This window comes from Platalea leucorodia (assembly GCF_965183815.1).
Source record: "Platalea leucorodia genome assembly, chromosome: 17".
Taxonomy (NCBI): domain Eukaryota; kingdom Metazoa; phylum Chordata; class Aves; order Pelecaniformes; family Threskiornithidae; genus Platalea; species Platalea leucorodia.
This window is the reverse complement of record NC_138839.1, coordinates 4,864,823-4,886,826: the sequence shown is the minus strand read 5'-3', so window position 1 is coordinate 4,886,826 and position 22,004 is coordinate 4,864,823. Positions and strand designations below refer to the sequence as shown.

The 22,004-nt window shown below is 47.0% G+C and overlaps 1 protein-coding gene across 4 annotated transcripts; it reads left to right on the top strand.

Annotated features, from left to right (window-relative positions):
- Window positions 1-6,129: 6,129 nt before the first annotated feature.
- Window positions 6,130-21,029, top strand: GPR157 (G protein-coupled receptor 157). 4 transcript variants are annotated; one of them, XR_014230020.1, is made up of 7 exons: window positions 6,130-6,327; window positions 7,060-7,195; window positions 7,722-7,888; window positions 14,268-14,481; window positions 16,968-17,162; window positions 17,685-18,711; window positions 20,172-21,029. XR_014230020.1 is itself a non-coding variant. In XM_082328727.1 (7 exons), the coding sequence occupies exons 1-6, from the start codon at window positions 6,197-6,199 to the stop codon at window positions 17,904-17,906; spliced, it is 1,065 nt and encodes a 354-aa protein (XP_082184853.1). In that variant the 5' UTR covers window positions 6,130-6,196; the 3' UTR covers window positions 17,907-17,948; window positions 20,169-21,029. The 4 variants fall into 4 exon arrangements, 3 of the variants coding, with proteins under 3 accessions (XP_082184853.1, XP_082184852.1, XP_082184854.1); XM_082328727.1 differs by having other exon boundaries at window positions 17,685-17,948; window positions 20,169-21,029; XM_082328726.1 differs by having other exon boundaries at window positions 6,132-6,327; window positions 17,685-17,948.
- Window positions 21,030-22,004: the final 975 nt, after the last annotated feature.

Sequence of the window (22,004 nt, the reverse complement as noted above, 5' to 3'; positions counted from 1 at the left end):
GCCTTTGCAGGATATTTGTCACGAGACATGTTTTGAGCTATACATCAGATTTCCTGATAAAATACTACTTTTCTATGGCTTTTTACTCTCAGGTTTTTTCCTCGTTATGAAGCCAAAGATGGCCATCAGTTCCAGGCTTTTTGGGGAGAAACAGGGTGTGTTACAGGTAATGAGAATAGCCAAAAAAATCACTGGAAGATTGCCGCGAAGATCACCACGGAGACTGCCTCTTTATTCTGTGTAAATCCCTTTCCCAAAGTGCCACTGCTCCATACTTGAGTCCGAGCTGGGCGTTGGCTGGATGGACCTGATGCAATGACTGGAATGTGGTTGGGGTGACAAATGTGGGGTTTGACCTGGCTCACTTAGCATGTAATTGCTGAGCAACTTCACCTGTATTAATAAAGTCAGTGAGTTTGAATTACAGGTTATAAGATAATGTTCTGCTCTTCATGTTTCCTGTACATAACGTTGCAGTAGTGCTTAAACCAGGATGGCTAGTCGTGACTAACCATCCAGTTAGCTTCTGTAAATGTGTGGGCACTGTATTTCAAATAGTTCTGTTAAATGTGCTCTTTGCTACCTGGGAAAGAAGCACGATGCGAGCAGCCTTGTTGAATACCAAGTCATTCTGGAGTTTTGCGTTGGGAATGTGACCACGACTGACCCCTTAGCTGGATGAATGGTAGTGGCTGTGCACTGGTCTGCTGGGACCTGAGCAGTCAGCACCCACGCATAGAGAGTTAAAATCATTTAACACAAATTTTATGTCTGCCTTCAAAGAGGGAGGGTGAGGAGTATGATACGGTGTTTTACAACCCATTTTCAGGGTCATATTTGGATTCTGGACTGTAGGTGTTGGGTGTCCTTGTGTCAATGAAAGAAATAGTCTCCTGGGCTCTGTTGCACCCTTTCCCTTTAGCAGAATTGTTGCTTTGCTGCTTCGCACTTCATCTGTTTCAAATAACTTGTGTGAAATAACTTGAGTGAGGCTTCTAGCTCAGTAACCAGGGAAGCTGACGTGCTTCATGACTTTTCCTACTTGAGGGTCTCATTACTAGCCTTTACATTCCTGTCTCATATGTGTTAAAACTACAGGCTGTAGGCAGACGGTTCTGTTGCAAAGTAGAGTGTATGCCTCAAATTCAACTTACTGTAAGAACTACACCCCCAAAATACTATTTGGCCTATTTTCCTGCTACTAAATACAAGAGATGCAGTCCATACATTTCTATTATAGGTAATGAGAATGGCTAAAAAAAATAGCATTGAAAGATTGCCATGACGATCACTCCAAAGAGCACCTCTTTGTATTCTGTGCAAGTGCCCCTTCCCAAAGTGCTACTGCTCCATACTTGAGTCTGAACTGGGTGACCTTAAGACCAGGTCTCAAATATAATATTTTTTTTGTTCATGGCATACTGTGTTTAATTGTGAATGTACAATATTAATAACTTTATTTTTCTCCATGCAGCCACAGCATGAAGGAATATCCCATATTAATCTCCTAATTTAAATTTGAAATTAAAAGCTATCGCAACACTTGGAGCATACTTTAATTTATTGATTGTGCTGGCTTGATTCCAGCACTGTAACTAATTACATTCTGCCTGCAAAAGATTCTCATTGCTCGTGGCTTTTTTGAGAGTCGCTGGCTTGAATTCTTGTGTGATCTCTGCAGCCTGACTACACGTTTTTGATGTTACTGGAAAACTGCTTAAAATGACTAAGCATCTCTTCTTGATGAAAAGAAAAGCCATTGGTCTGGCTAAAGAGATCCAGAATAGTGCTCTGCTGGTAAGTGATGCATGTGTCCTGTTCCAGCAGTTGCATACGCACTCTCTGCTCTGCGGTTCTCGTGCACTGGAGATGGACTGCATAAATCCCAGGCGCATCCTGATGCAGCAGGTTTCTCCACTGTTGTACTTGCCTTAGGGCCATTCTTCTATCCCAATGCGGAGCCTGCCAACAGCTGAAAGTTTGTTACTGCAACAGTCGCCTGTCATGTTGGGCTGGTTAAGGAAGATAAGGGGACTGCATATTTCACTCTTGAGAATCATGAGCAGCCAGGTTGGAGTTACAGCTAACATGCCAAAGTTAGTACTCGGACACTGAAAGCAGGCCTGCCTGCCTCGGAGGGCTTACTTCTGTCTCACTGTTGAACGACAGAGGGACGGGAAGCAGGAGAATGGTGGGTAATTAATGTAAAAGTAGCAGCAGAGAAAGGCACAGTATTTGGTCTTGCATAATCAAGATAAAATAGGAATATGAAACTTCGCTTTGTAGTTTCCCACACAAGGAGAGTCAAGGAAAGCAGTACGTAGCTGGTTTAGCTCCAAATTACTGTATGGGCTCTGTGTACTTCTACGTGTATTGCAGTTCTGCTTCCAGAAAGTCTGTTCTCCGTATGTAAAATGGCCTCCCGCTGCACCCAGCTTCCAGCGTGACTCTTCACACGTGAACGTCAGATTCCTCCTACTCGACATGGTAGTACCTAGTTGTACTTGTTACAGAGCTGTCTTGACCCCAGTGTTTGCCAAATAAAACCTTTCAAATCTCTGAAAGCTATTTTTCTGAGAAGAGCAGCAACATGAGAGTTGGCTATAGTGTCTGCACCTATTTGACTGCCTTGTTTCTTAGCGTTCTTGGTAGATATGTAGGGAACGTATTTCCTTGTGGGTTTTTTTGCTTGATTCTAAGTCTATATGAAGTTGTTGCCTGGAGGGGGCAGCTACTGAGGAATTGTTATGAAGGCTGTCAGTGATCATTTTGGAATTTCTTGAGCAGCCCTAATGTCTTTCATTAATACTATATCAAAAGCTGTCTGTATTAGTGTCTAAAATGGAATGGATGGGGTTAATAAAGTCAAGGATTAGGTCCTTAATTAATCTGTGCCAGGACTGCTAGAAATGTAGATATTTTTTTTTGTCACATGCTAGAAAAGGCAACAAAGGACAAACATGAGGATTTTCGTGTCTCAGAAGCCTTCTCTGAACCATGCTTCCCTGGCTTCCTTTCAGCTGATGCAGTGAACCTCAGGATCAGGTGATGATTAGAAAATGGTCCATTTAAAAATTAGAAAAATGGTCTTGTTCTCCTGGAAATGAAGAGCTCAGGTGCTGGTGAAACTGTTGGCTAGCTTTTTTTATTGTGCTACGATTCCAGGGTTAGGGTTATGTTTCCAGAGAATCAGGTTTGTTAACTCTTGACTAGATGTTTTCATATATACATAGTGTCTTGCATGGGCATAGCCAGGCTATGCAGAAGATCTGTGTCAGTGAAAAATTATGCACGATGCATTTAATTTTGCATTCCTTGCAGAAGGTGGGTGGGAGCTGGGTGTCTTGGTGCTGCCAGGCTGAGCCCTGAGAGGCTACTGAGTACAAGAAGCAGTTGTACTGCCTTCCTTGAGAGGAGCTGCATGGTGATTTGAAAACCAAAACATTAAAGGGTTTTTGCCCAAACTGAGCCTCTAATGGTTGATTTTTTTTATTTTATTTTTTCTGGTTATTTCAGTACACATCTACTTTTTTTTAATGGGTGCAATGAAATAGGTCGCTACTTTTTTCCAGGCTCCTACTTGAAACTGCTTCTGTCTAAGCTGTGGGTGTGATGCAGGGATGGCAAGAGGTGACCAAGGTACATCTGCTGGTGTTAGAGCCATCTGCCTTCATCAGAGAGAGATATGGCAGAGAAGCTCTTGTTAGGTCGGAACAATGGTGAAAATGTTACTGCCTGGAACAGCAGTGACCTCTTGTGGGTAGTGAGGATGGGTGGTTATGCTGGCAGTTGGCACTGGGGAGTCAGAGATTATTCTGTTGTAATTATGTCTGTGGCCTTAAAGTGAATGTGGTAAAGGGAGCTTGGATTCTCTTGGCTAGGTATCAGAAACAAACAGCTATAAATGGTGCTAAGTCTCTTCTTCCTCGCATGTGTGTGCTCTGAAGCTGTGATGTGAAATAGTCTCTGTTGTTCGGGAGCAGTCCTGACTCCGCTCTCCCTGGTGAACCCAGAGTTGGCCTTCGAGCACATCAGGGGAGTAAGAGAATGAGAAGAGAACTTTTGCTCATGTACTTTTTCCATGAAGCGTCTTCATCTCTGATAAAAACTGTCTCGCTGGTCTGGCACAAAATCGGGGGAGTAACATGGTACTAGGCAAGCAAGCATTGCCTCTGTGATATGCAGAGGTACTGGGGGGGTCTCAGCCCCTAACAATCACTTAAAGGCCCTAAGGCATATAACCAGGTTCCCAGTTAACTGAGAACTACGACTCAGCCCAGCTTCCTAGCCAGCTGCAAAGGCAAAGTGAAAACTTCTTATTGAAGCTTTTTTTTTTAAAAAAGGTTATGTCAGTATATTCTTATTGAAGCTTTTTTTTAAAAAGGTTATGTCAGTATATTCTATCTCACATGGAGGTAAATTTATGGAGTTACAGCTCAACTGATGCTTTGTAAGATGCAGAGTGTAGCCTGTGTGTCAGAAAGCTCTTTTACTAGTTGGTGAGATGAATTCAAGTCAGGAAAAAAGATTTTCTGTGTCTTTCTACCAAATACCAGGTTGCTTCACCCCCCTGTGCTTTAAGAGCCTCTGAAGGTGAAATTCTCAAAGGAGAATTTTCATTTTGGATGTTGCTTTGTGACAAGCTGGTTGCTTAGACTTTTACTTCTCTCCCCTCTGAGCTACACACAACACTGCCTTTGCATGGCCATGTATCTTTGGGCAGCTTCCAAATATTTCCGTTCTCCGGACAGCTGCAGATTCCATGGGACTGAAGGTAGGAATGTGCCTGGGCAGAGCCAGCTGCACCGCTAGCCTGCAAGTAGAAGGTAACAATATCAAGATTACAGGAATGCCACAGAGATGGTGGGTGGTGGATGTCTTGCACAGGCAGATGTCAAGAAAATGAAAGGCAGTAGGAATATTTAGTAAGAAGTTACCTGCCTCTTATTGCTCAGTTTTGAAGCACTGACTCTTTATGCATGCCCTGCTATTGAGTGATGACTTGTGTATAGATTTACCATATTCCTATTTTTAGAAAATAGGGAGAGATCCAGCAGAGGATCCTATGCCTGTCCTATTTCTTTGATTGCTAAGGGAAAGATACATCTCTCAGGGAATTGAGACAAAACCAGAATTTGCATTTCTACTAACTTGTGGTTGTGATTCAGATATTCCCTTCTTTCCAGTTCCAAAAAAGTAGTTTGTCAGGTCATCGTAAGTTGTGGAAATAAACAACTATCTTGCAAGACTTAATTAAGCTCTGTTGCAGAGCCACATCCATCACCCCAAAATAAAAGCAACACTCAAAAGGCCGGGTATTTGATGAAGTGGTTTGTCTGGATGTTTGTGATAAATGGGCGAGTGTCTTGGGCTGTGAAAGCGGGGAAAGGGAAACCAAAGAACAAGGAAGAAGCCAAGAATATCTCAGAGCAGCAACTGGGAACGCAGCCTTGACCAAGTTTTGTCTCGTGGGGTTTTTTGGGTCAGATGGTAGCTAAAGAAAGCCTGGAATAACGATTAGTTTAAAAAAAAGCTATTAGTGTCAGATTGTGTTCAGGGGAAATGCAAGTTGCTGCAACTTCCTTTTCCTATAAAGAATACGCAGAGGGCATCAGGCTCCAAAATAAACTTCTAAATGTAAAAGCCTGCCTGCCTGAAGTTTAACTGAGTGGTGAAAGTCAAAAAGATACATAGAAAGAAGAACTTGTTTCCAAAATAAGTAACTTTAACAGAGCAAATGACAGCTGCATCAAGGTGACCAAGAAGCAGCACACCAAGCCTGGATATAGCTGGAGACTTAGTAAAGAGAATTTTAAAAAGCTCTGACGTTCCAGCAACTTCTTGGAAAGCGTCGGTGTGACTTGTCCTTGGAGGTGAATCTCAGCAGCCGTGTGTTTGGATCGCCCAGGAAAGGCAACTGTAAGATGGCTCATTTGTGGGGTGCTCTGCGTGCTGACCCATGCGGCCCCTTTCGTGCTGTGGCAAAACTCATTTAATTCAGTCTGATAAAAAGCTCTGAGGACTTCATTCAGAGCCGGCACCCAATCCTGGGTAGCCCAGGCATAGGGGAATGTTAGTGAAAAGCTCTTTGTGAACTGGCAGAGTGGCTGTGAAGACTTACCCTGACAGCCTGATGTATGCCCAGGGCTTCCAGGGCTCCTTAGAAAATTGGATTTGAACTTAAAGTCAAAGCCAGATGAAGATCATCAAAAGCGTAAGGAGGCTGTGGAACTGGCTGCAGGTTTTGAACACAGCTGTGCAGCAGAGTAGTGGAAGAAGAAATTGCTGCAGTGGAAAAATGGGAAAACCTGCTCTTAAAGAAAACATGTAAGCAGTAGTGGCCCTCTGATACATCTGAGGGGAATGCAGGTTTGTTTTTTTAAAAAGTGCAATTTTTTTTTTTAGTGAAGTGGCAAAAATGTAAAAATAGAGTTCAATTAAATATTAGCTATCCTGGAAAAACTTAGTTGTAAAATGGTGTGTTCTAAATACAAGACTGGTCAAAAGAAGTGATTTAAAATGTTGAGAGGAACCCTTTCTCAATTTGGAAGATGGGAATATAAAACTGAAAGGACACCATGGCCAAAAGTGATATGCAAACTCTAAATAATTAATGTTTTTTTAAGATATTTGTCAGATGTGTTTTCTAGGGTGTGTTAGATGGCTTCAGGGTGCTGAGAGAAGCTTGGGTGGGGGATAAGGCACCTGGTTTTACAGGTCAGAATAAACCATGTTAAAAACTGAGTTTAGCAGGGATCCTTCATGGCTAGGTAGCTGGGAAATGATTAAACAGAGAACAAGACACCTGAGACAATAACCATCTCCTTTGGAGGCTGAGCAGATGGCTGTCCACATCAAAGCTCTGAGGTACGAGCCGGTGTGTGGAAGCCAGCGAAGTGTCAGGGAAGTCAAGCAAAGAAGGAGAGGCTTTCCACTTGCCGGTTCTTGGGGGGGGGGGGGGGGGGGGGGGAAGGACTTTCTTACCGACAGGAATGTAAAATCTGTTTTATGTGGTAGTGAATGCTCTGTCGTGCCTGCTTATGGCTTTCTGCTTGACAGGTGGCGGGTGCCGCAGGGGCCGGCGCTGGCGTGCAGCGAGGCGCAGGATGCGGACGGCGAGGACGGGGCCGGGGCAGGACGGGGGCCCGACGGCAGCCTCCACCCCGGCAGCCCGAGCGCCCTGCGGAGCGCCGAGGTACGGAGCCTCGGGAACGCTGGGAGCTGGGCGCTCTCCTGGGGGAAGATTTGGTTTGTTGGGTTTTTTTATTATTATTTAAAGGAGAAAAGGTGGCTTTTCTCCCCGCGGAGCTGCGGGGGCCGGGCCGCCGAGGGGGGGGGGGGCTCCCGCCGCTCCGCCCCGCCCCGCCGCTCCCGGGCCGCCCCCCGCCTTCCCCATCCCATCCCCGCCCCGCTCGGCAGCGCGGCCCGGGGCGCCGCGGGGCTTCGCCTCCCCTCCCGGCCTCCCGCGGCTCCTCCGGGCCCGGTGCCGCCCGCTGGTGCCTGCCTGCGGCATGCCCGGGCCGCTGCCCCCCACCCAGCTGTACGCCTCCGAGCGGGGGGTCGTGCTGGTCTCCTGCGTGCTCTCCTTCCTGGGATCCAGCCTGCTGGTTTGCACCCATGCCCTGTGGCCGGAGCTGCGGACCCGTCCCCGCCAGCTCCTGCTCTATCTGTCGCTGGCGGACCTCCTCTCAGCCCTCTCGTACTTCTACGGGGTGCTACAGGACTTCGACAGGACCTCCTGGGACTGCGTGCTGCAGGGCGCCCTGTCCACCTTCTCCAACACCAGCTCCTTCTTCTGGACCATGGCCATTGCCTTCTACCTCTATATCACCATCGTGAGGGGCTCGCCCACAGGCCCAGGCTTGCTCTGCTGCTTCCATGCCGTGAGGTGGGTGCTGCCCACCCTTCCCGGGAGAGCGCGAGGTGCGGACCCCGCGGGCACCCACCCCGTGCCCAGGAGCCCCCGCCGCTGCCTGCGGCACGCTCCCCTCCGCGGTGAAGCGCTTGGATGGTTGCTCGAGTCGCCTGCTCTTTTCTTAAGGATAGCGTGTCCTTCTCAAGTTCCTTTAAAACAGGGATTTTGCTGTCTTTTAACTAAACAGCCCTGTTTATTTCCCCCCTTGCCTCACAAGTGAAGAAATAGAGACGTGGAAAACTTAAAAATTACTTGCTTAAGGTCACATAGAAGAATCTCTGGCAAGAGATAAAGACTCTGAAAATCCTGGCTTCTGCTTTCCCTCCACAGTCTGCTCCGATGTCCTAGAAATAGCATCACGAAACTCGTGTTTGCAGTACCTGTCGCTGCTGCCAAAACTCCTGTGTTTGGGGTCTGTTCCCAGAGCTCCCCGACTGCCCGGCGGCAGCCTGCTCTGTGGATCCTTCCCCTTTCCCCAGGCTGGTTGCTGTAATTCAATATTTGTAGGAGAACGTAGCTTACAAGCGAGGAGGCTGCTAGAAAAGCACTCTGAAGGTGGTTTTGGCATGTTTGATTGAAAGCAAGGCAAAACAGACCATAGCTTTATGTCTCAGTTTCTGCTGTTTAGCGAGCTGATTTTCCACATCATGTTTAGTAAGAGCTTTCATTATGCAATTTGAGCTTGTGGAATCATGTGCTGCTTCCACCCGGAGCAAAACAGTGATCCTTCAGTCCTCTGTGCTGCCAGGGTTTTGCAGTAAATTATAAGAGGAATGATCTGGTTTAAAAAAAAAAAAAAAAAAAAAAAGCCATCAGGGCAAGTGCTGAATTTTCTTTGGTTTCTTAGTTGAATATTTGTCACCTTTTATTTTCAAACAGCATGATTTGGGAGACGATTGAATTAGAGTTGAGCCTGGGTAAGGGTGGGCTGGAGAAAGACATTACGGCTAAGTGCGAACTGGGGAGGAATTTCAATTCCTGCCCTACCTGTTCTGGTTATTGCCTGACGGCACGCTCTGCACGTGGGGAAGCCTGAGGTGACGGCGTGTGCATCGGGGTGCGCCAGGGAGGTGCAGCTGAAATAAGCTGCAGCGAGACAGTGGCGTTTGTTAGGTTATTTCATTTCAAGTGAACAGGGAGTTGCGCCGTAAGAATTACGGAGAGGACGGAGTGCCAGTAAAGAGCCACATGGTGCTTAAGGAACAGAAAAAAGGAGTCTGACTTCTTTATGGGCATGCTGTCTGCATCAGGCTACATCAAAGAGCTGATGCAAATCTGGCCTATTTGTAATTTTCCTGTCTGCTAATCACTTGTTGCGTGGCCTTTGTCTGTACTTTAACTTCTCCATCTGGTTTAATGCTTCTCAGCCTCGTCGGCTACAAAGTGCGGAAAGAAACAGGCAGATTCACTAAAATAATGTCGGCCGTAATCTGTGCGCTCTTTTAAAACTGTAAAAATCCTGAAAGATTGCTCTAATGTTACGATAGAGAGGAAGGGAGTGTTCAAACTGAACTTCCTCTGGGTGAATTTGCTAGGTTTATTTTCAGGTCTTCGCAGTAAAAATAAAATGCTATCTTCTGTTCTTGGTATCCATCAGTTCCACTTGCTCTGTTTAAAGGGCAATACAGGTAGCTTTCATCAAAGACCTGTTGCTGGGTTCTGCTTTGTAAATGATTCCCATTTTGTGCAGAGCCAGTGTTTAAAGCTTCTTGCTGCTTTATGATCTGTATGAGAAGCCAGAGAAAACAAGTGAGGACCTGTTCTCTGCCCGTCCCCTTGTGACACATCTTCCTTCTTTCCTTCCCCGCACTTTTATCATTACCCGAGAACTCGATCATAAAATCAAATTCTGGGCATAATGCTTGGAGATGGCTCCCCCTTGCTCTTTTCAGTGCTTCAAAGTCCTACTGGCTATCCGTGGGGCTGGTAGCCTAAAAATCTTTCAGTACCAGGCAGATAAGGACTATATCTTTTCCTATCGGTTGCAGCAGTTCTGACATTCATTGCTGAAGGTAGGTGGGGGAGACCGGTCTAGGGCAGAAGGAAAGGCGGCAAAGGGCCCGTGATGCTTGAAGGGTTTAAAGATAAGTTTCCAGTATTTTTATCTAGGCAAGAGCCTGGGATTCCCCCCCGCCTCCTCGCTTCGTGGGTTGTTAACGCAGTCATGCAGCGACCATTGTGCAAAGAGTCATCCCGAGAGCCGCCCTGGGAGGGATTCGAGGCAGGAGGGAGGTTTGTCATGCCTGCTTCCTATCCTTCACAAGCAGTTACTCATAAGGGGCAAGTGTTTGTAAGGATGAATGCTCTTTTGATGATGAGTATAACCAGAGACTGTTTGTTCTTTGGCTGAGTGGAGCTGATGAAATATATGTTAGAAGTCAGTACCTGCAGTCTTCTTTTAGGGAAATGAGGATGTCACCTGTCAAACAGGTTTGGTCCTTATTCATTCATGTGGTAACACATCCACCTTTGCTGCTGCTGGACTGGAGAACTACAGGCTCTGGTTTGTTTTTAAACTTGGGTTGAGCTCAGATGTGTTTTGAAAACAAGCTTACAGTTAGCTTTGAAAATATTTATGTAGTTGTTAGGTGTAAGTTCTGGCATCCAGAGTGTAAATTTCCAGGCTGCCTCACTTGTTCTGGTTTTCTAAATATCAAGTATCATTTAGATGGATAATGTCATCTTTGCTGTGAGGGTAGCTGATCCAAGCCCGGGGGGAGGGATGGACCAGAACCCACCTTGGGATTGTTTCTTGCTTTGCTGTTGATCGCAATGGCTGTCAAACTCTGAAGTATTTGCATTTTATCATCAGGCTATGCAGATGGCTATAAGCACATATGCTTTTATATACATGTATGAAAAAAGTGTGTGTGGTTATATATAGAGAGAGCGTGTGTGTAGAGTGTGTGCATGCACTTATATATATATATATGTTTATAACCATGCATATATATGCGTGTCCATGGAGTACCTGGGGATCCTTCCGTGTGCTGCTGTGCTGTACATCTGGGTCCTCAGTGGGCTGCCTCGTGCGTGATTGTGACAGTGCTAAATTTCAAACTGGACATCAGTCCCTAAGTGTTGCCTGTAAGGTGCAGGGAGCTCTTGAAATTTGCTGTGGCTTTATCGTTTCGTTTATAAAAGCTTGTCGGTCAGGCCGACCAAAGTGTGAGCTACCTGACTGCTGGTGCCTTAGCTTTTACATTCTTGCGGGCTTCTCTGGGAGGAGTCTCTGCTTGGTACCAGAAGTTGGTACTTTGGTACTGCAAACTCAGTTTAACGTTTGAGTGGATTAAAAAAAAAGGAAAAAAATTGAATTGGAGCAGATTTGGTCTGGAGTTCTGCTTCCAATGTATGCTCAAAGCTCTTTCCTGAAATTGGCTGGTATATCCAGAAGACTGATTTTTTATTTTTTTTTTCCTCTTACAGAGTAAAAATCCCTCTCCCCAGAAGGAATTGCCTGCAGGCTTGCTGGTAGGATGGCTTGTTGTCTAACCTGTGCAGGCAGGTGACTGCGAGTCTTCCCTGCTCCTACGAGCCTCTGGGGAAAAAAAGCAGCTGTGCAGCGTAAATCAAATGTGGTATTAAGCAATCTGACCCGGGCATCCTGAGGACAAGAAAACCAACACAACTTGAGCTGTACGCTGCTATAGTTTAAAGGTCCTTGTCCTACCTTGTATAAATGCAGCATTGGTGTTAATGTAGAGAGTTATGCCAGGCTGTATGTATTTTTATCAATAGATTGCTGGGGGCTATGCTGGGGAAACAACTACTGTTGTACGTGCCTTAGAGACGGGATGGCCAGCCTTCTGAGAGATGCACGAGTCGCCTTCTTTCCCTTCTCTCCCCCATTGATTGTGTTTAGACTCAAGTGTGCTTTTGAGAGGCCCAGCCTATATAACTGCATTGTCTTTGCTTTCTCCCTCTGTGTTATCTTGGATCCTTTTTATTCCAGTTTTTACATATGCCTTGGGTGTGTAATACTGTGATTCTTCTGTTCCTCTATTCTTCTGGATGGGTATATAACATTGATATTTTCTAGTCCTTGGAAATCTGTCATTTAGGGGTTCTTAAGAATAATCGAATCACTACTCTCAGTTCTCCTTCCCAGTTTTCTAAAATGGAGTTGAAGAAGTTCGCTGAAATGTCTGTTTACTTTCTACATTCTCTCTGACTTCACTTTGAGTTTGTAATCCTTTGTCCTTGGTGTTAGTTGTAATAGCCATCTGATCCCCATACACTATTTCAGCGAAAATTAACTGCCTGAGGTGTGGCAGTGGTCTTCCACATTCTTCCTTTTACTAGTTAGATACCTGAAGATTTTTTAAGTCCCTTGCCTAGGGCTCTGTTATTTCCTACTGTGGCCTCTCTCACTGTGCCAGTATGTGCTTATGCTGCTCTCTTCTATATCCATGCCTCGCAATTTGACCTGGGTTTATCTTCTCATATAATTCTCTTTCGGTTTCAGGTCACCATGGAGATCGCTATTTTGGCAAATTAGTTTTTAATACACTTCCTTTTTCTTGGTGCTGGACTCATTTGTGCTTCTGTGCCTTAATGTGGTTTCTCTAAGCAAGTGCCAGTTCCCTTGAATTCTTTACCTTAGTGGCCAGCTCTTCCAAGTGTACGGAAATTTGAATGTCTTTGCATCTGTAAGCCTTTGTTTCAGGCAAATCATCATTTTTACCAAACTGAGTCTTGAGTTGTGTAGAAGCTTTCGTGGTGGTGGTGATGTTTGGAATGCTTTCGGGAAGCCTGCTCCGATAATAATAGCACGGGGAGGGCTTCCTGCAGCAGGGCCGTTCTTCGGTAACAGCACTGGCTTGGGTGAGCACTGGCTGTTCTGAACCGAACGTTGAAACAAAATGTTCTAGACACGCTGAAAGGAGGACTCTGAATTTTTTTACAGCGTTATATTTACACTTGTTTAGTTTTGTAAGTGAGCCCCGACATTATTTAAGAGTAGGAAATGAGGTATTTTTGAGATCTAATATCATGGGATTATCTCTGATTTTTCAATTGGGCTCTGGAATTTCAGATAATCTGGCCTAGGCAACTGCTTTTGCCTACGTAGTCTGAGGCATGTGAAACAGATTTTAGGAGGAAGATCCTTTTCACGTTCTCTGCAGCTGCTCCAGGCTGCCTGTGAAAGACGAGTGTGAACCAGGAGGGTAAGGAGAGCAATACAGTAATGCCTTTGTTTTCTTTGCATCTGGGGAGACCGGGAGGGTTACGCTGCGAGCTCAGTCTGAGCGCTCTGGAGCACTTGTGCCATTTATTGGGGCAATGTCCCTTGTCCCTCTTAAGGCTCCACAGAACCTTTCTCTGAGGATGGATACGGGAAAGGCAGGTGGTGCTCTCAGTTGGATGCAGGGCAGGATTTCAGTTGTGTTGTACGTCATACGCTAGGGCAGGCCTGTAGAGTCCTGGGTGTTAACAGCACCCAGGAAGGGGCTGACTAATTTACATTTGGGCTTAGGGAATTTTTTGGTTCTTGCTCATGGTTTTTTGTGGGCAGCCCAAGCTGCTGAGTAACTTAACGTGTGTCACCACAGTTATTTTTCTTCTAAATGCTTCCCTGTATTTGCCTCTGCTGTCAAGAGAGAAGCCAAAGTCAAAACACAGCTCCAAATTAAGTGAATATGATGACTCTTTGCTTTTTGCTGTTACTGCCGGTGTTTTTCCTTGGGAAGAAACTTGCCCTTTGTGTTTCAGAAATTATCTTTTTGCTCCTAAAATATTGACTACACCGCCATTTAAAAACAAAACAAACCCTGATGGCATAAAGTTGTGGATTTCTTTGTGTGCTGGTCCATTGTGCCAAGTGTCACTTAGGAATCGGAATGTGGGATGTGGTTGCTTGTGTTCTGAAAGCTGCGAATCAGCCAGCTCGCTCTTGCACGGCTGGGTCCTACAGGATAGTCACACTGTACGATGCTCTGGCCTTGTCGAATCCTCGACCTCACCTGTATCCAGGAGGGAATGGGAGAAGGGGAGTAGGTGGGATGTCTCCTGTTCACCTCGCTGGACCCTGACGGCTTGCTGTGCGGGCCAGGTTCCAGTTCAGGATGTAGCACATCATTATGCATCTGCCCTTCAGGACTGGGGATCCCAGTTCCTAGAGTGGGTCCCTAAGAAGTGGATTTGCAGTCCGCATTCATATGTTGTCAAATCTCTCTTTGTCAGTCGCTTCCCTTAAGCCTGATGCAGGAGTGTTTGATGTTCTGGAATGGGTATTGGCCTCCTGTCTGGTGAAGAATCCCTTGGTTTGTCACCCATTTTCCCTGGGGTGTGGAAGGACTAAACTGAGTATGTTCTTGGCTTAACCTTACTCTTCATGTTCTTTCCTCAGCTGGGGAGTCCCCCTTGGCATTACGGTGGCTGCCGTTGCTCTGAAGAAGATTGGCTATGATGCCTCCAATGTTTCTGTGGGCTGGTGTTGGGTCAACTTGGATGCAGAGGATCGGGTCTTGTGGATGTTATTAACGGGGAAAGTTTGGGAGATACTGGCCTATGTGACTTTGCCAGTGCTCTACATTCTCATCAAGAAGCACATTAATAGAGCGGTGAGTATTTTGCTGCTTTCAGCTTAGGTTACAGACCTGCTATGTGATTATATCCTCCCATGCTCTGAAGATTTTGCTGCATATTTAGCAGCTACGCAGGCAGGAATTGCTTCATATACTGCTGAAATGCACCCACCGCTGGGAGAAGCAGTACACCTGATTGAGCAGCCTGCAGCATCATTACACGATGACTTAGCACAAGAAGAATGTAAAAGCCTTTTGAAAACTTAAGAGGTTATGGGATGTACATGAGTGAAATGGAAATCCTACAGTAAGAACTGAAAGAGGATGTGAAGGGCAAAATTGAGCTTTAATCAGTCTTCCACAGTTCCACGCGTACCAAGCCTGAGTTTGGCATCTGGACATACCTAACCTCGGTCATTTTAGGATCCCTAATGATAGTTTGCATTTATGAGTGCCTGTTTTGTACTAGCAGTGTAAAGCCCCATTTGGGAGTCTGGGCACTATAGCATTAGGCACCATATGCATATGCGGTATGGGAAGGCACCCTGTCCTAGGAGGGTTTCAGAATTCAGAGGCTTATTTACTGCTGTTCCTTGTGAACCCAAAGAATCCAGGCGTCTCGGACATTTGCATAATAGAGAAATCTCGATCAAGAGTAGCAGAAGGAACTACATCTGGAGAGTCCTTCTTTCTCTAAGTTGTATTAGGGGAAAAAGCCCCCCATCTGGACAGATGTCCTTCTGGAAAATGCTGCCACTGCAAACCTGCTTGCTGTGGTGCAGCTATGGCAGTTGTAGTTGGGGATGAACACAGTTAGGTGAGGGCAGGGTCCTGCAGACAAGTTGAAAAACAACGTAGTCCTAAGCAGCCCTAAGGGTCCTGGGAAAGGGGAGGTGGGAAGGGTTTGCTAGTGCCCGTCACCATCGCCTGACATAAATCAGACAGGACGCTGTGTTCCAGCAGCTGTCAAAGATAGCAGTGTGACTGCCTGGAAACCCGACCGGCCACCCGGCCAGGCTCCTTCCCTCCTGCTCTGCCAGGGATTCTTGGGCACGCGGCTCTCCCCTCCCCGCTCCAGCCCTGGCCCTCGTGCAGGAGCAGCGCTGAGGGCAGGCAGCCCTCGCTGTTCTCTTCACGGGGGTCTGAGGGCTGGCGCAGCAGCACGCGGGGCTTTCTGGACTGGAGCATCTTCTTGTCACTAGGGATTCTGCCAAGCCTGGTAGCCTGCTTGCTAAGCCTCTTTGCTGCAGGAGGTCTCCCACTTCCAAGGGAGAGCAATAGGCAACCAGGGCTGGGTTTGGGCCGTATTAATGGCTGAAGTGGGTTTTGCAGGAGTGGCTCCTGCACAGCCTGGAGGCAGGAGAAATTATGGAGGTGGCTGTTGCAGGGGACACACAGGGTGTGTACTAGGGGCTTTCCAAATGGAAAAGACTTCATGGGAGTGGATGGGAAGCTGCACGGAAAGCCCTCGGTGGGGTTTGGCTCAGGCCACTGCGCAGTGTTGTCATACAGCTCTGTTCTGGAGGAAATAAAGTGTCAGGACTGGGAGTACGGGAGTGAAGGAGAACACTACGCATCAAAGCTGTGTGTGCTCTGTAGCCCTGATGGTAGGAGGAGTAGTTTTCTGCAGGTCAGCTATCCTGAGATCTAATCTCTTCACCCACGTTAACATCCTGGTATTCAGCATTGTGTATCCCAGCAGCTGCTCTGTGCTGTGTTGATCTGTTCCCCCCATCCAGGAATCTGAGTGCATCCAGCAGCTTCTACCGTAGGAAGGTCTCATCGGCCTTACACCTCCAGCCACCACGATCCAGGGCACAGATCCCTGATTTTTTTTATATGTGCTGATATAGAGGGGTTTGCTGGCTTGTCCAAATCTATGGAAGCCCATTGCTGACAGTGTACGGTCAGACACCAGGCAGCAGGCTCTACACAAACATACTGAAAGACTGGTTCACATGGGCATAAATTCCTTGTGGAGCTGGCTGTGGCTGTGTTGAAGGCCAAAAGTTTGAGCAGTTTGAGAAGGATGAGCCAGACTTCTCTCCGTATATGTGTGTGTGAGTATATATATATCTATATATCTCTATCTATATCTATCTCAAGAGGCCTTCCCAAGGCCAAACCCTTAGCCATGCATTTACACAGCAGTAAAGCCAGCAGCAATGGGGCCAGGCCACTGGCCCAGCAAAACTATTTCATGGAGCACTGCTTTATTTTTTTTTATATTGTTATGACCTGGTTTCTTGGCAACTACTTAGTGATGTTTGTTAATATAAAGCTTTAGTGGGACTCTGATAAGGGCTGGATATCCTTTATTTGCCACTCCTTGGCTTCAGCAGGAATGCTTGCGTTAGCAAGGGCAGAATGTGGATGAAGATGGGCGCTCATAACTGTGTCCCTGTTAACTTCCCACAAGATGCAAAAGTTTAGTTTGCTTTGGAAAGAATCCCTGGAGCTAAATGTCCAATGTATGTAGCTTTTTGTTCACGTTTTTGTCTCCCTCCCACCCTCCATGGAAGCACGCAGCGCTCTCAGAGTATCGCCCCATTCTCTCAAGAGCACCTGCATTTCAGCCCCGGACTTCCATAGCAGATAAGAAGTTGATTCTCATCCCTGTCATCTTTATCATCCTCCGCATCTGGAGCACTGTGCGATTCATTCTGACCCTCTGTAACTCCCCTGCAGTGCAAAATTCAGTCCTGGTTGTCCTGCATGTAAGTATTTGCTAGGAAATGCATTAGAAGGAGGATCTGGGAGGGAGATAAGGCTTTGTTGCTCTTAATATCACTTTTTTGTGCCTGGATGCAGTGCATACTAGCAAAGCATGCGTGTTGGAAGAACTCTTGCTCCCTGCTGGCAAGCGCTGTCTGGGATGCTCAGCAATAGCTATTTCAGCAGCATCTAGTGGCTACAGGGAATAACTGCAATAGGAGTGTTGGGCAATGCCGGCTGCTTGTAGGAAAAGCAGGCTCAGACCAGGAATACTGGGTGTCTGTCCTTCAGCAGGGCTCAGCCTGCTCCTCCCCTAGCCCGGGCTGTAGAAACGGCAACCCACAGCTGCCATCTGGTCTGCTGTTTGGTGCAAGGTTGATTTTTCTGAACCTATTTTTCTCATTTAGGTGGAAGTTGCTGCCTGGCAGTTGGGCAGTACTGTAGCTGGCCTGACACGGTGTTTGCTCTTCGCTGGGGGGTGCCTGTAGGAACAGCACTGGTTAATTCCTCTCTTGCCCTTGCAGGGAATTGGTAACACGTTCCAAGGAGGTGCCAACTGTATTATGTTTGTCCTCTGTACGCGGGTGGTCCGGACTCGGCTGTTTTCCTCCATTTGCTGTTGCCACTGCGATGAGTTGGATTGGCCTTTGCAAAGATCAAACAGCTACCGGCAGCGCCCCGAACCCCCCAAGAACAAGGATGTGCCAGGCCCTGAGCGGACGAAACCCCTGCTTTCCAGCACCTGAGCCTGGGCTGCCTACATCTCGGTGTTGATCTCTTCTTTCTTGGTAAAGATCCAGTGTGAGCCTTTCCTCCTGCCCTGCCTGGGCACAGCTTCACGGTGCGAGGGCTGGGGAGCGGCTATCAGTGAGCAGTTGACAGAGGGGTAGGTTGCCGCTGCGGGGCTTCCCTGTCGGAGTCTGCAGCAGCTCCCCGTCGTGCTCCTTTGGGGTGAAACCATTTATAGAACTGATCCGCTCCTGTTCCCTGCGAGCTGGGGTGGTGTCTGTTACTCAAGCCTGTAAAATGAGGAAACAGACTGCAGTGCTGTCTGGCCCGCAAGGACAGAACACCAGTGAAAACTGAAGAAGAGGAATTAGTGGCTCCTTCTGATGTAAAATACCATGCACACATACTTTTCTTGGGTACTGTACGGTTCAAATGTATTTAGTGCCTCAAGTATTCCTCAAAGGCAGTGCAGTCCCTGCTGCTGATTGTTGTAAAAAGAAAACGGAAGGTGGTTCATCCAAGCTTATGTAGAAAATGTATATGGGAGCAAAAGCTTGACAAAGCTGTTCATCATTTCAGGTACAAACTGGACCCTGATGCCCTTGCTTTGGTCTAGTTGTGTAAGCGTCTTGTCTCCTTGCACTTGACCTCATGAGTGATAGTTGCAGAGCACGCAGGGGTGTCAAGACTTAATCCATGTGAGAGCGGGTGGGGTGCTGTCTGAGGGCTGCTGTCTGTGAAGCAGATATTGATAGCACTCTCTTCAGTAGCAGAGTGCAGCTGAAGGAGGCAAGAACCAGAGCAGCTGTCCTGACTGCTGGGGTAAGTGTAAGCTGTGATGTGCTGGAACTGCAGCCCCTTCAGGAAGGGTATGAAGCCCTGTGTACTTCTGCAGTTACACTTGCCCTGCAGGTCACCCCCCGTCAAAAGGGCTGAGTGCGAAAGGCACAAGCCTGCCTGGGTGCTGGGCGCAGCAGGGGCTGAGCACCCTGGAAAGCTAGCTGTGTCTTGGGTGTGGTAGGTCTCTGAGTAACCTCTCTCATGTACATCTGTGTCTTGTCCTCCCAGACCACAAAGCTCAAAAAACCAAAGGATTTTTTAAAATCGGTTGACAGTTCTTTTTAAGTTTTTGCAAAAAGAAGAGGAGCCTCATGAATTGCCTGGGGGAGAGAGGGCAGCTGTCAGGCTTCCACTGCTCCAGGCACCCAGCTGTTCAAAAGCTGCTCTTATTAGTTTAATTTTAGTCATCTTAACAGCATGCCGAACAGTTAAATGATAGTGATCTCATGGGACTATAGGCAGAGGCGAGTCCTGTTTTTTCCTGAATTGAAGACTTGGCATTAACTTTATTATTATATTAATATATTTAAGCCCCCTTGTACACAGGCTGTGTAAACATGGGAAGGTGGAGCCCTCCGGAGCTCATTAGCCCATTTCGTGGGGCTGTGAGGGGCTCAGCTCTTCAGCATCCCTTGAGCCTTTGAAGGGTAGATGCAAGCATCTTATCTCTGGCGTAGATCACTTCAAGAGGTTTTTCCTTCTTTCAAAAGGCTTTTTTAAACTTCTAAAAGCTAAGTAGCAACCTTTAGCTCAACCTCATGATAATCCCACATGGCTTGGGAAGAAGAGCTATGTTAAAAACTTCCTGCAGAAAGGCAGGACAGTAAATCTTAAATTTTATGAGACTTAGAATTGTGCTGTGTTCAGTTTTTTGGAGCCAGGCCTGAAGACAGGAAGTAAAATTGTCACCAACTTGGCTTAAGGGAAAACAAACCAAAACACCACAAACACCGCCCCCCCCACCCCCAAATAAAACCAATAAAGTGATCAAAATAGATTCCTTGTTCTCAGTTTGCCTTTTTCCATAACAGAGCTCTGATAAAGGCTTTTGGAGGAATGTGCAGCTTGACAGAATTACACGTCAAGCTCCCAGGGGTTCAGGGAAGTGGGCTGGTTTGTAAAGGCCAGCTATCGGCAATAGCCCCTGTGCTGGTACGCGTGGGAAGTTCTCCCTGCAGCCTCACTTGTCTGAAGATGACTGAACTCCGTCCTGTCAGGACTGGAGAATTTGAACTCGGATGTTTCTGAAGGTGGCTGAGGTTGGGGTACCTGGCTGTACTTTAGGAATGGGTCCCTCATGCCTGTTGCCAGCTGCTGCAAGGTGATGTCCCCGTGGCTTGAGCTGCAGCGAGCCTGTTGTCCTGGGTCAGGGCAAACCTGCGCAGACTGGCTGCAGGAAGATGGGTCAGTCCTGGATTTTAACTGTGCTTCCTTTTGAGCAGGTGCAGGATCATCCCACAGTCCCACAGAGGGAGCTAAAGCCTGCGGAAAAGCACCTCTGGAGTGGCCGAGCAAAGAGAAGAGGTCCCACTCCTCCTCAGCGTTCAGATACCGGCTGCTTTGGTCTTGAACTTCGCTCAGGATCCACTGGAAGATACTCTTTGGCTGTGCTCCAGCTTCCTGGTTTTCTTCCCTCCTTCCCCTCTCCCTCCACTATAAATCTTAAAAATTATTTGGGGTTTTGCTTTTCTGTCTGACAAGGCAAATGTGTTCTGAGTTCTGGGGTGAACAAATATCATGGCAATAGAAAAACTTCAGTAACTGCTGAATAGGACTATCCTGGGCATGGATTTCAGCCCTAGTGTGTGAGGTCTTCCAGGGAGCTCCAGACTGGCTCCTGTTCTTCACTTGAATGTGGACAATAGTGTGCAAACATCCTTGTTTTGTGGTGGTGACGGATGGTTCCTCTTGACGGGTTATTCCTTCTCTTTGGTGGTTAGGGGTTGTCATCATCAGGGTTTGTGGTGGCAGCATGCTTATTGCCTCCCGGGGAAGTCTGAGCTCTGCGGTCTCCCTTGGTGCTTAGGGATATCTGGACGTACCACCCCAGCCTCCAGCAAGGACAGCCCTCACCAGCAGCGGGACGATGCCTGGCACGTGCTCTGAACTCCAGCTGTCCTCTGCCGAAGCACAGGCTACAGTCTGTTCTTGCTTTGGGAGTGTTATATCAGAGCTGGGGCGGGGATGGGGTTTGTTTGCTATTTGGAGATAGTGTTTTACCTTATTTACAGCTCCTCACTTGCTTGTTTTTTAAACATTTTCTCCAACTTTTACAAAATAAAGTTTTGTTTCTTTACCAAGATGTTGTTCAAGCATGTTGTGATGGGTCTCAGCACCTTGGAAAATTTGGATGAGAGACTGTTGCAAGATCTTCCTTCAGGTTTCTTTTGTATCTACTGTAAAGGCTAAGGCGTGTACAGGAAGACAAATCTTTTCTACCTATTTGTAGATATGTTCATCTTCCTGTTTTTTTAATATGTATAGAAATGTAAACCTTTCATCAGCTTGAGCAGCCTGTTCACCAGTATGCGTTGTTATAGTTCATTCTTAATGGCCTATTGCTATGGACTGTGAAAAGACCTCTGAGAAGCGAGTACGTGGGTCTTGTTGACCGTACAGACTGTGGCTCTTGGCCACGTGAGAGCTCAGCTGACCTTATCGTCTGTGACTTTCAGCTATGAGACTACAAATTGCACCTTCTCCAGATGAGGCCAGGCTGTAAGGTAGGTGAGACTGATGGTGGGGAGAGCTGGTGCCATCCCAGGACTTGCCCAAATAGAGAAAATTCAAGTCATTATGGGGAAAAAACCCGAGGCACGGGCAGGCTGACAGCTGAGAATTGCTTTGTAAGTTGCCATGGGATTCCAACCGGTGAATGAACTTTTCCCAGAACAGGTTCAAACTTTGGCTGTCTCACAGGGCTGGAAGCAGCCAAGACCCCGGTGTAATAAGTGGTGCTGGACCATGGCTATAGTCACGACTGATGGAGTCGCACAATGCCCCCCAGCTGGGATATCTGCTTTTCTGTGGTTTATAACTGTGCCTCAAATTTAACTGGTTGATCTGGGCAGGCGAGGAAAGGAATCCAGATGCTGTAGACAGCAAGCAGAGGGAAGCTTTTTTGTCCTGCAGTGTTAGAAGTGATTGCAGGCTCCTTGCAGTATTTTGGCTGCTCTGTCGGGGGGACTCGCAATGTGTGCTTTGTGTCAACATTCTGCCTTCTGACCGCATGACAAGCCTTTGAGAAAAACGTTAGCTGGCACATCAAGGGTTGT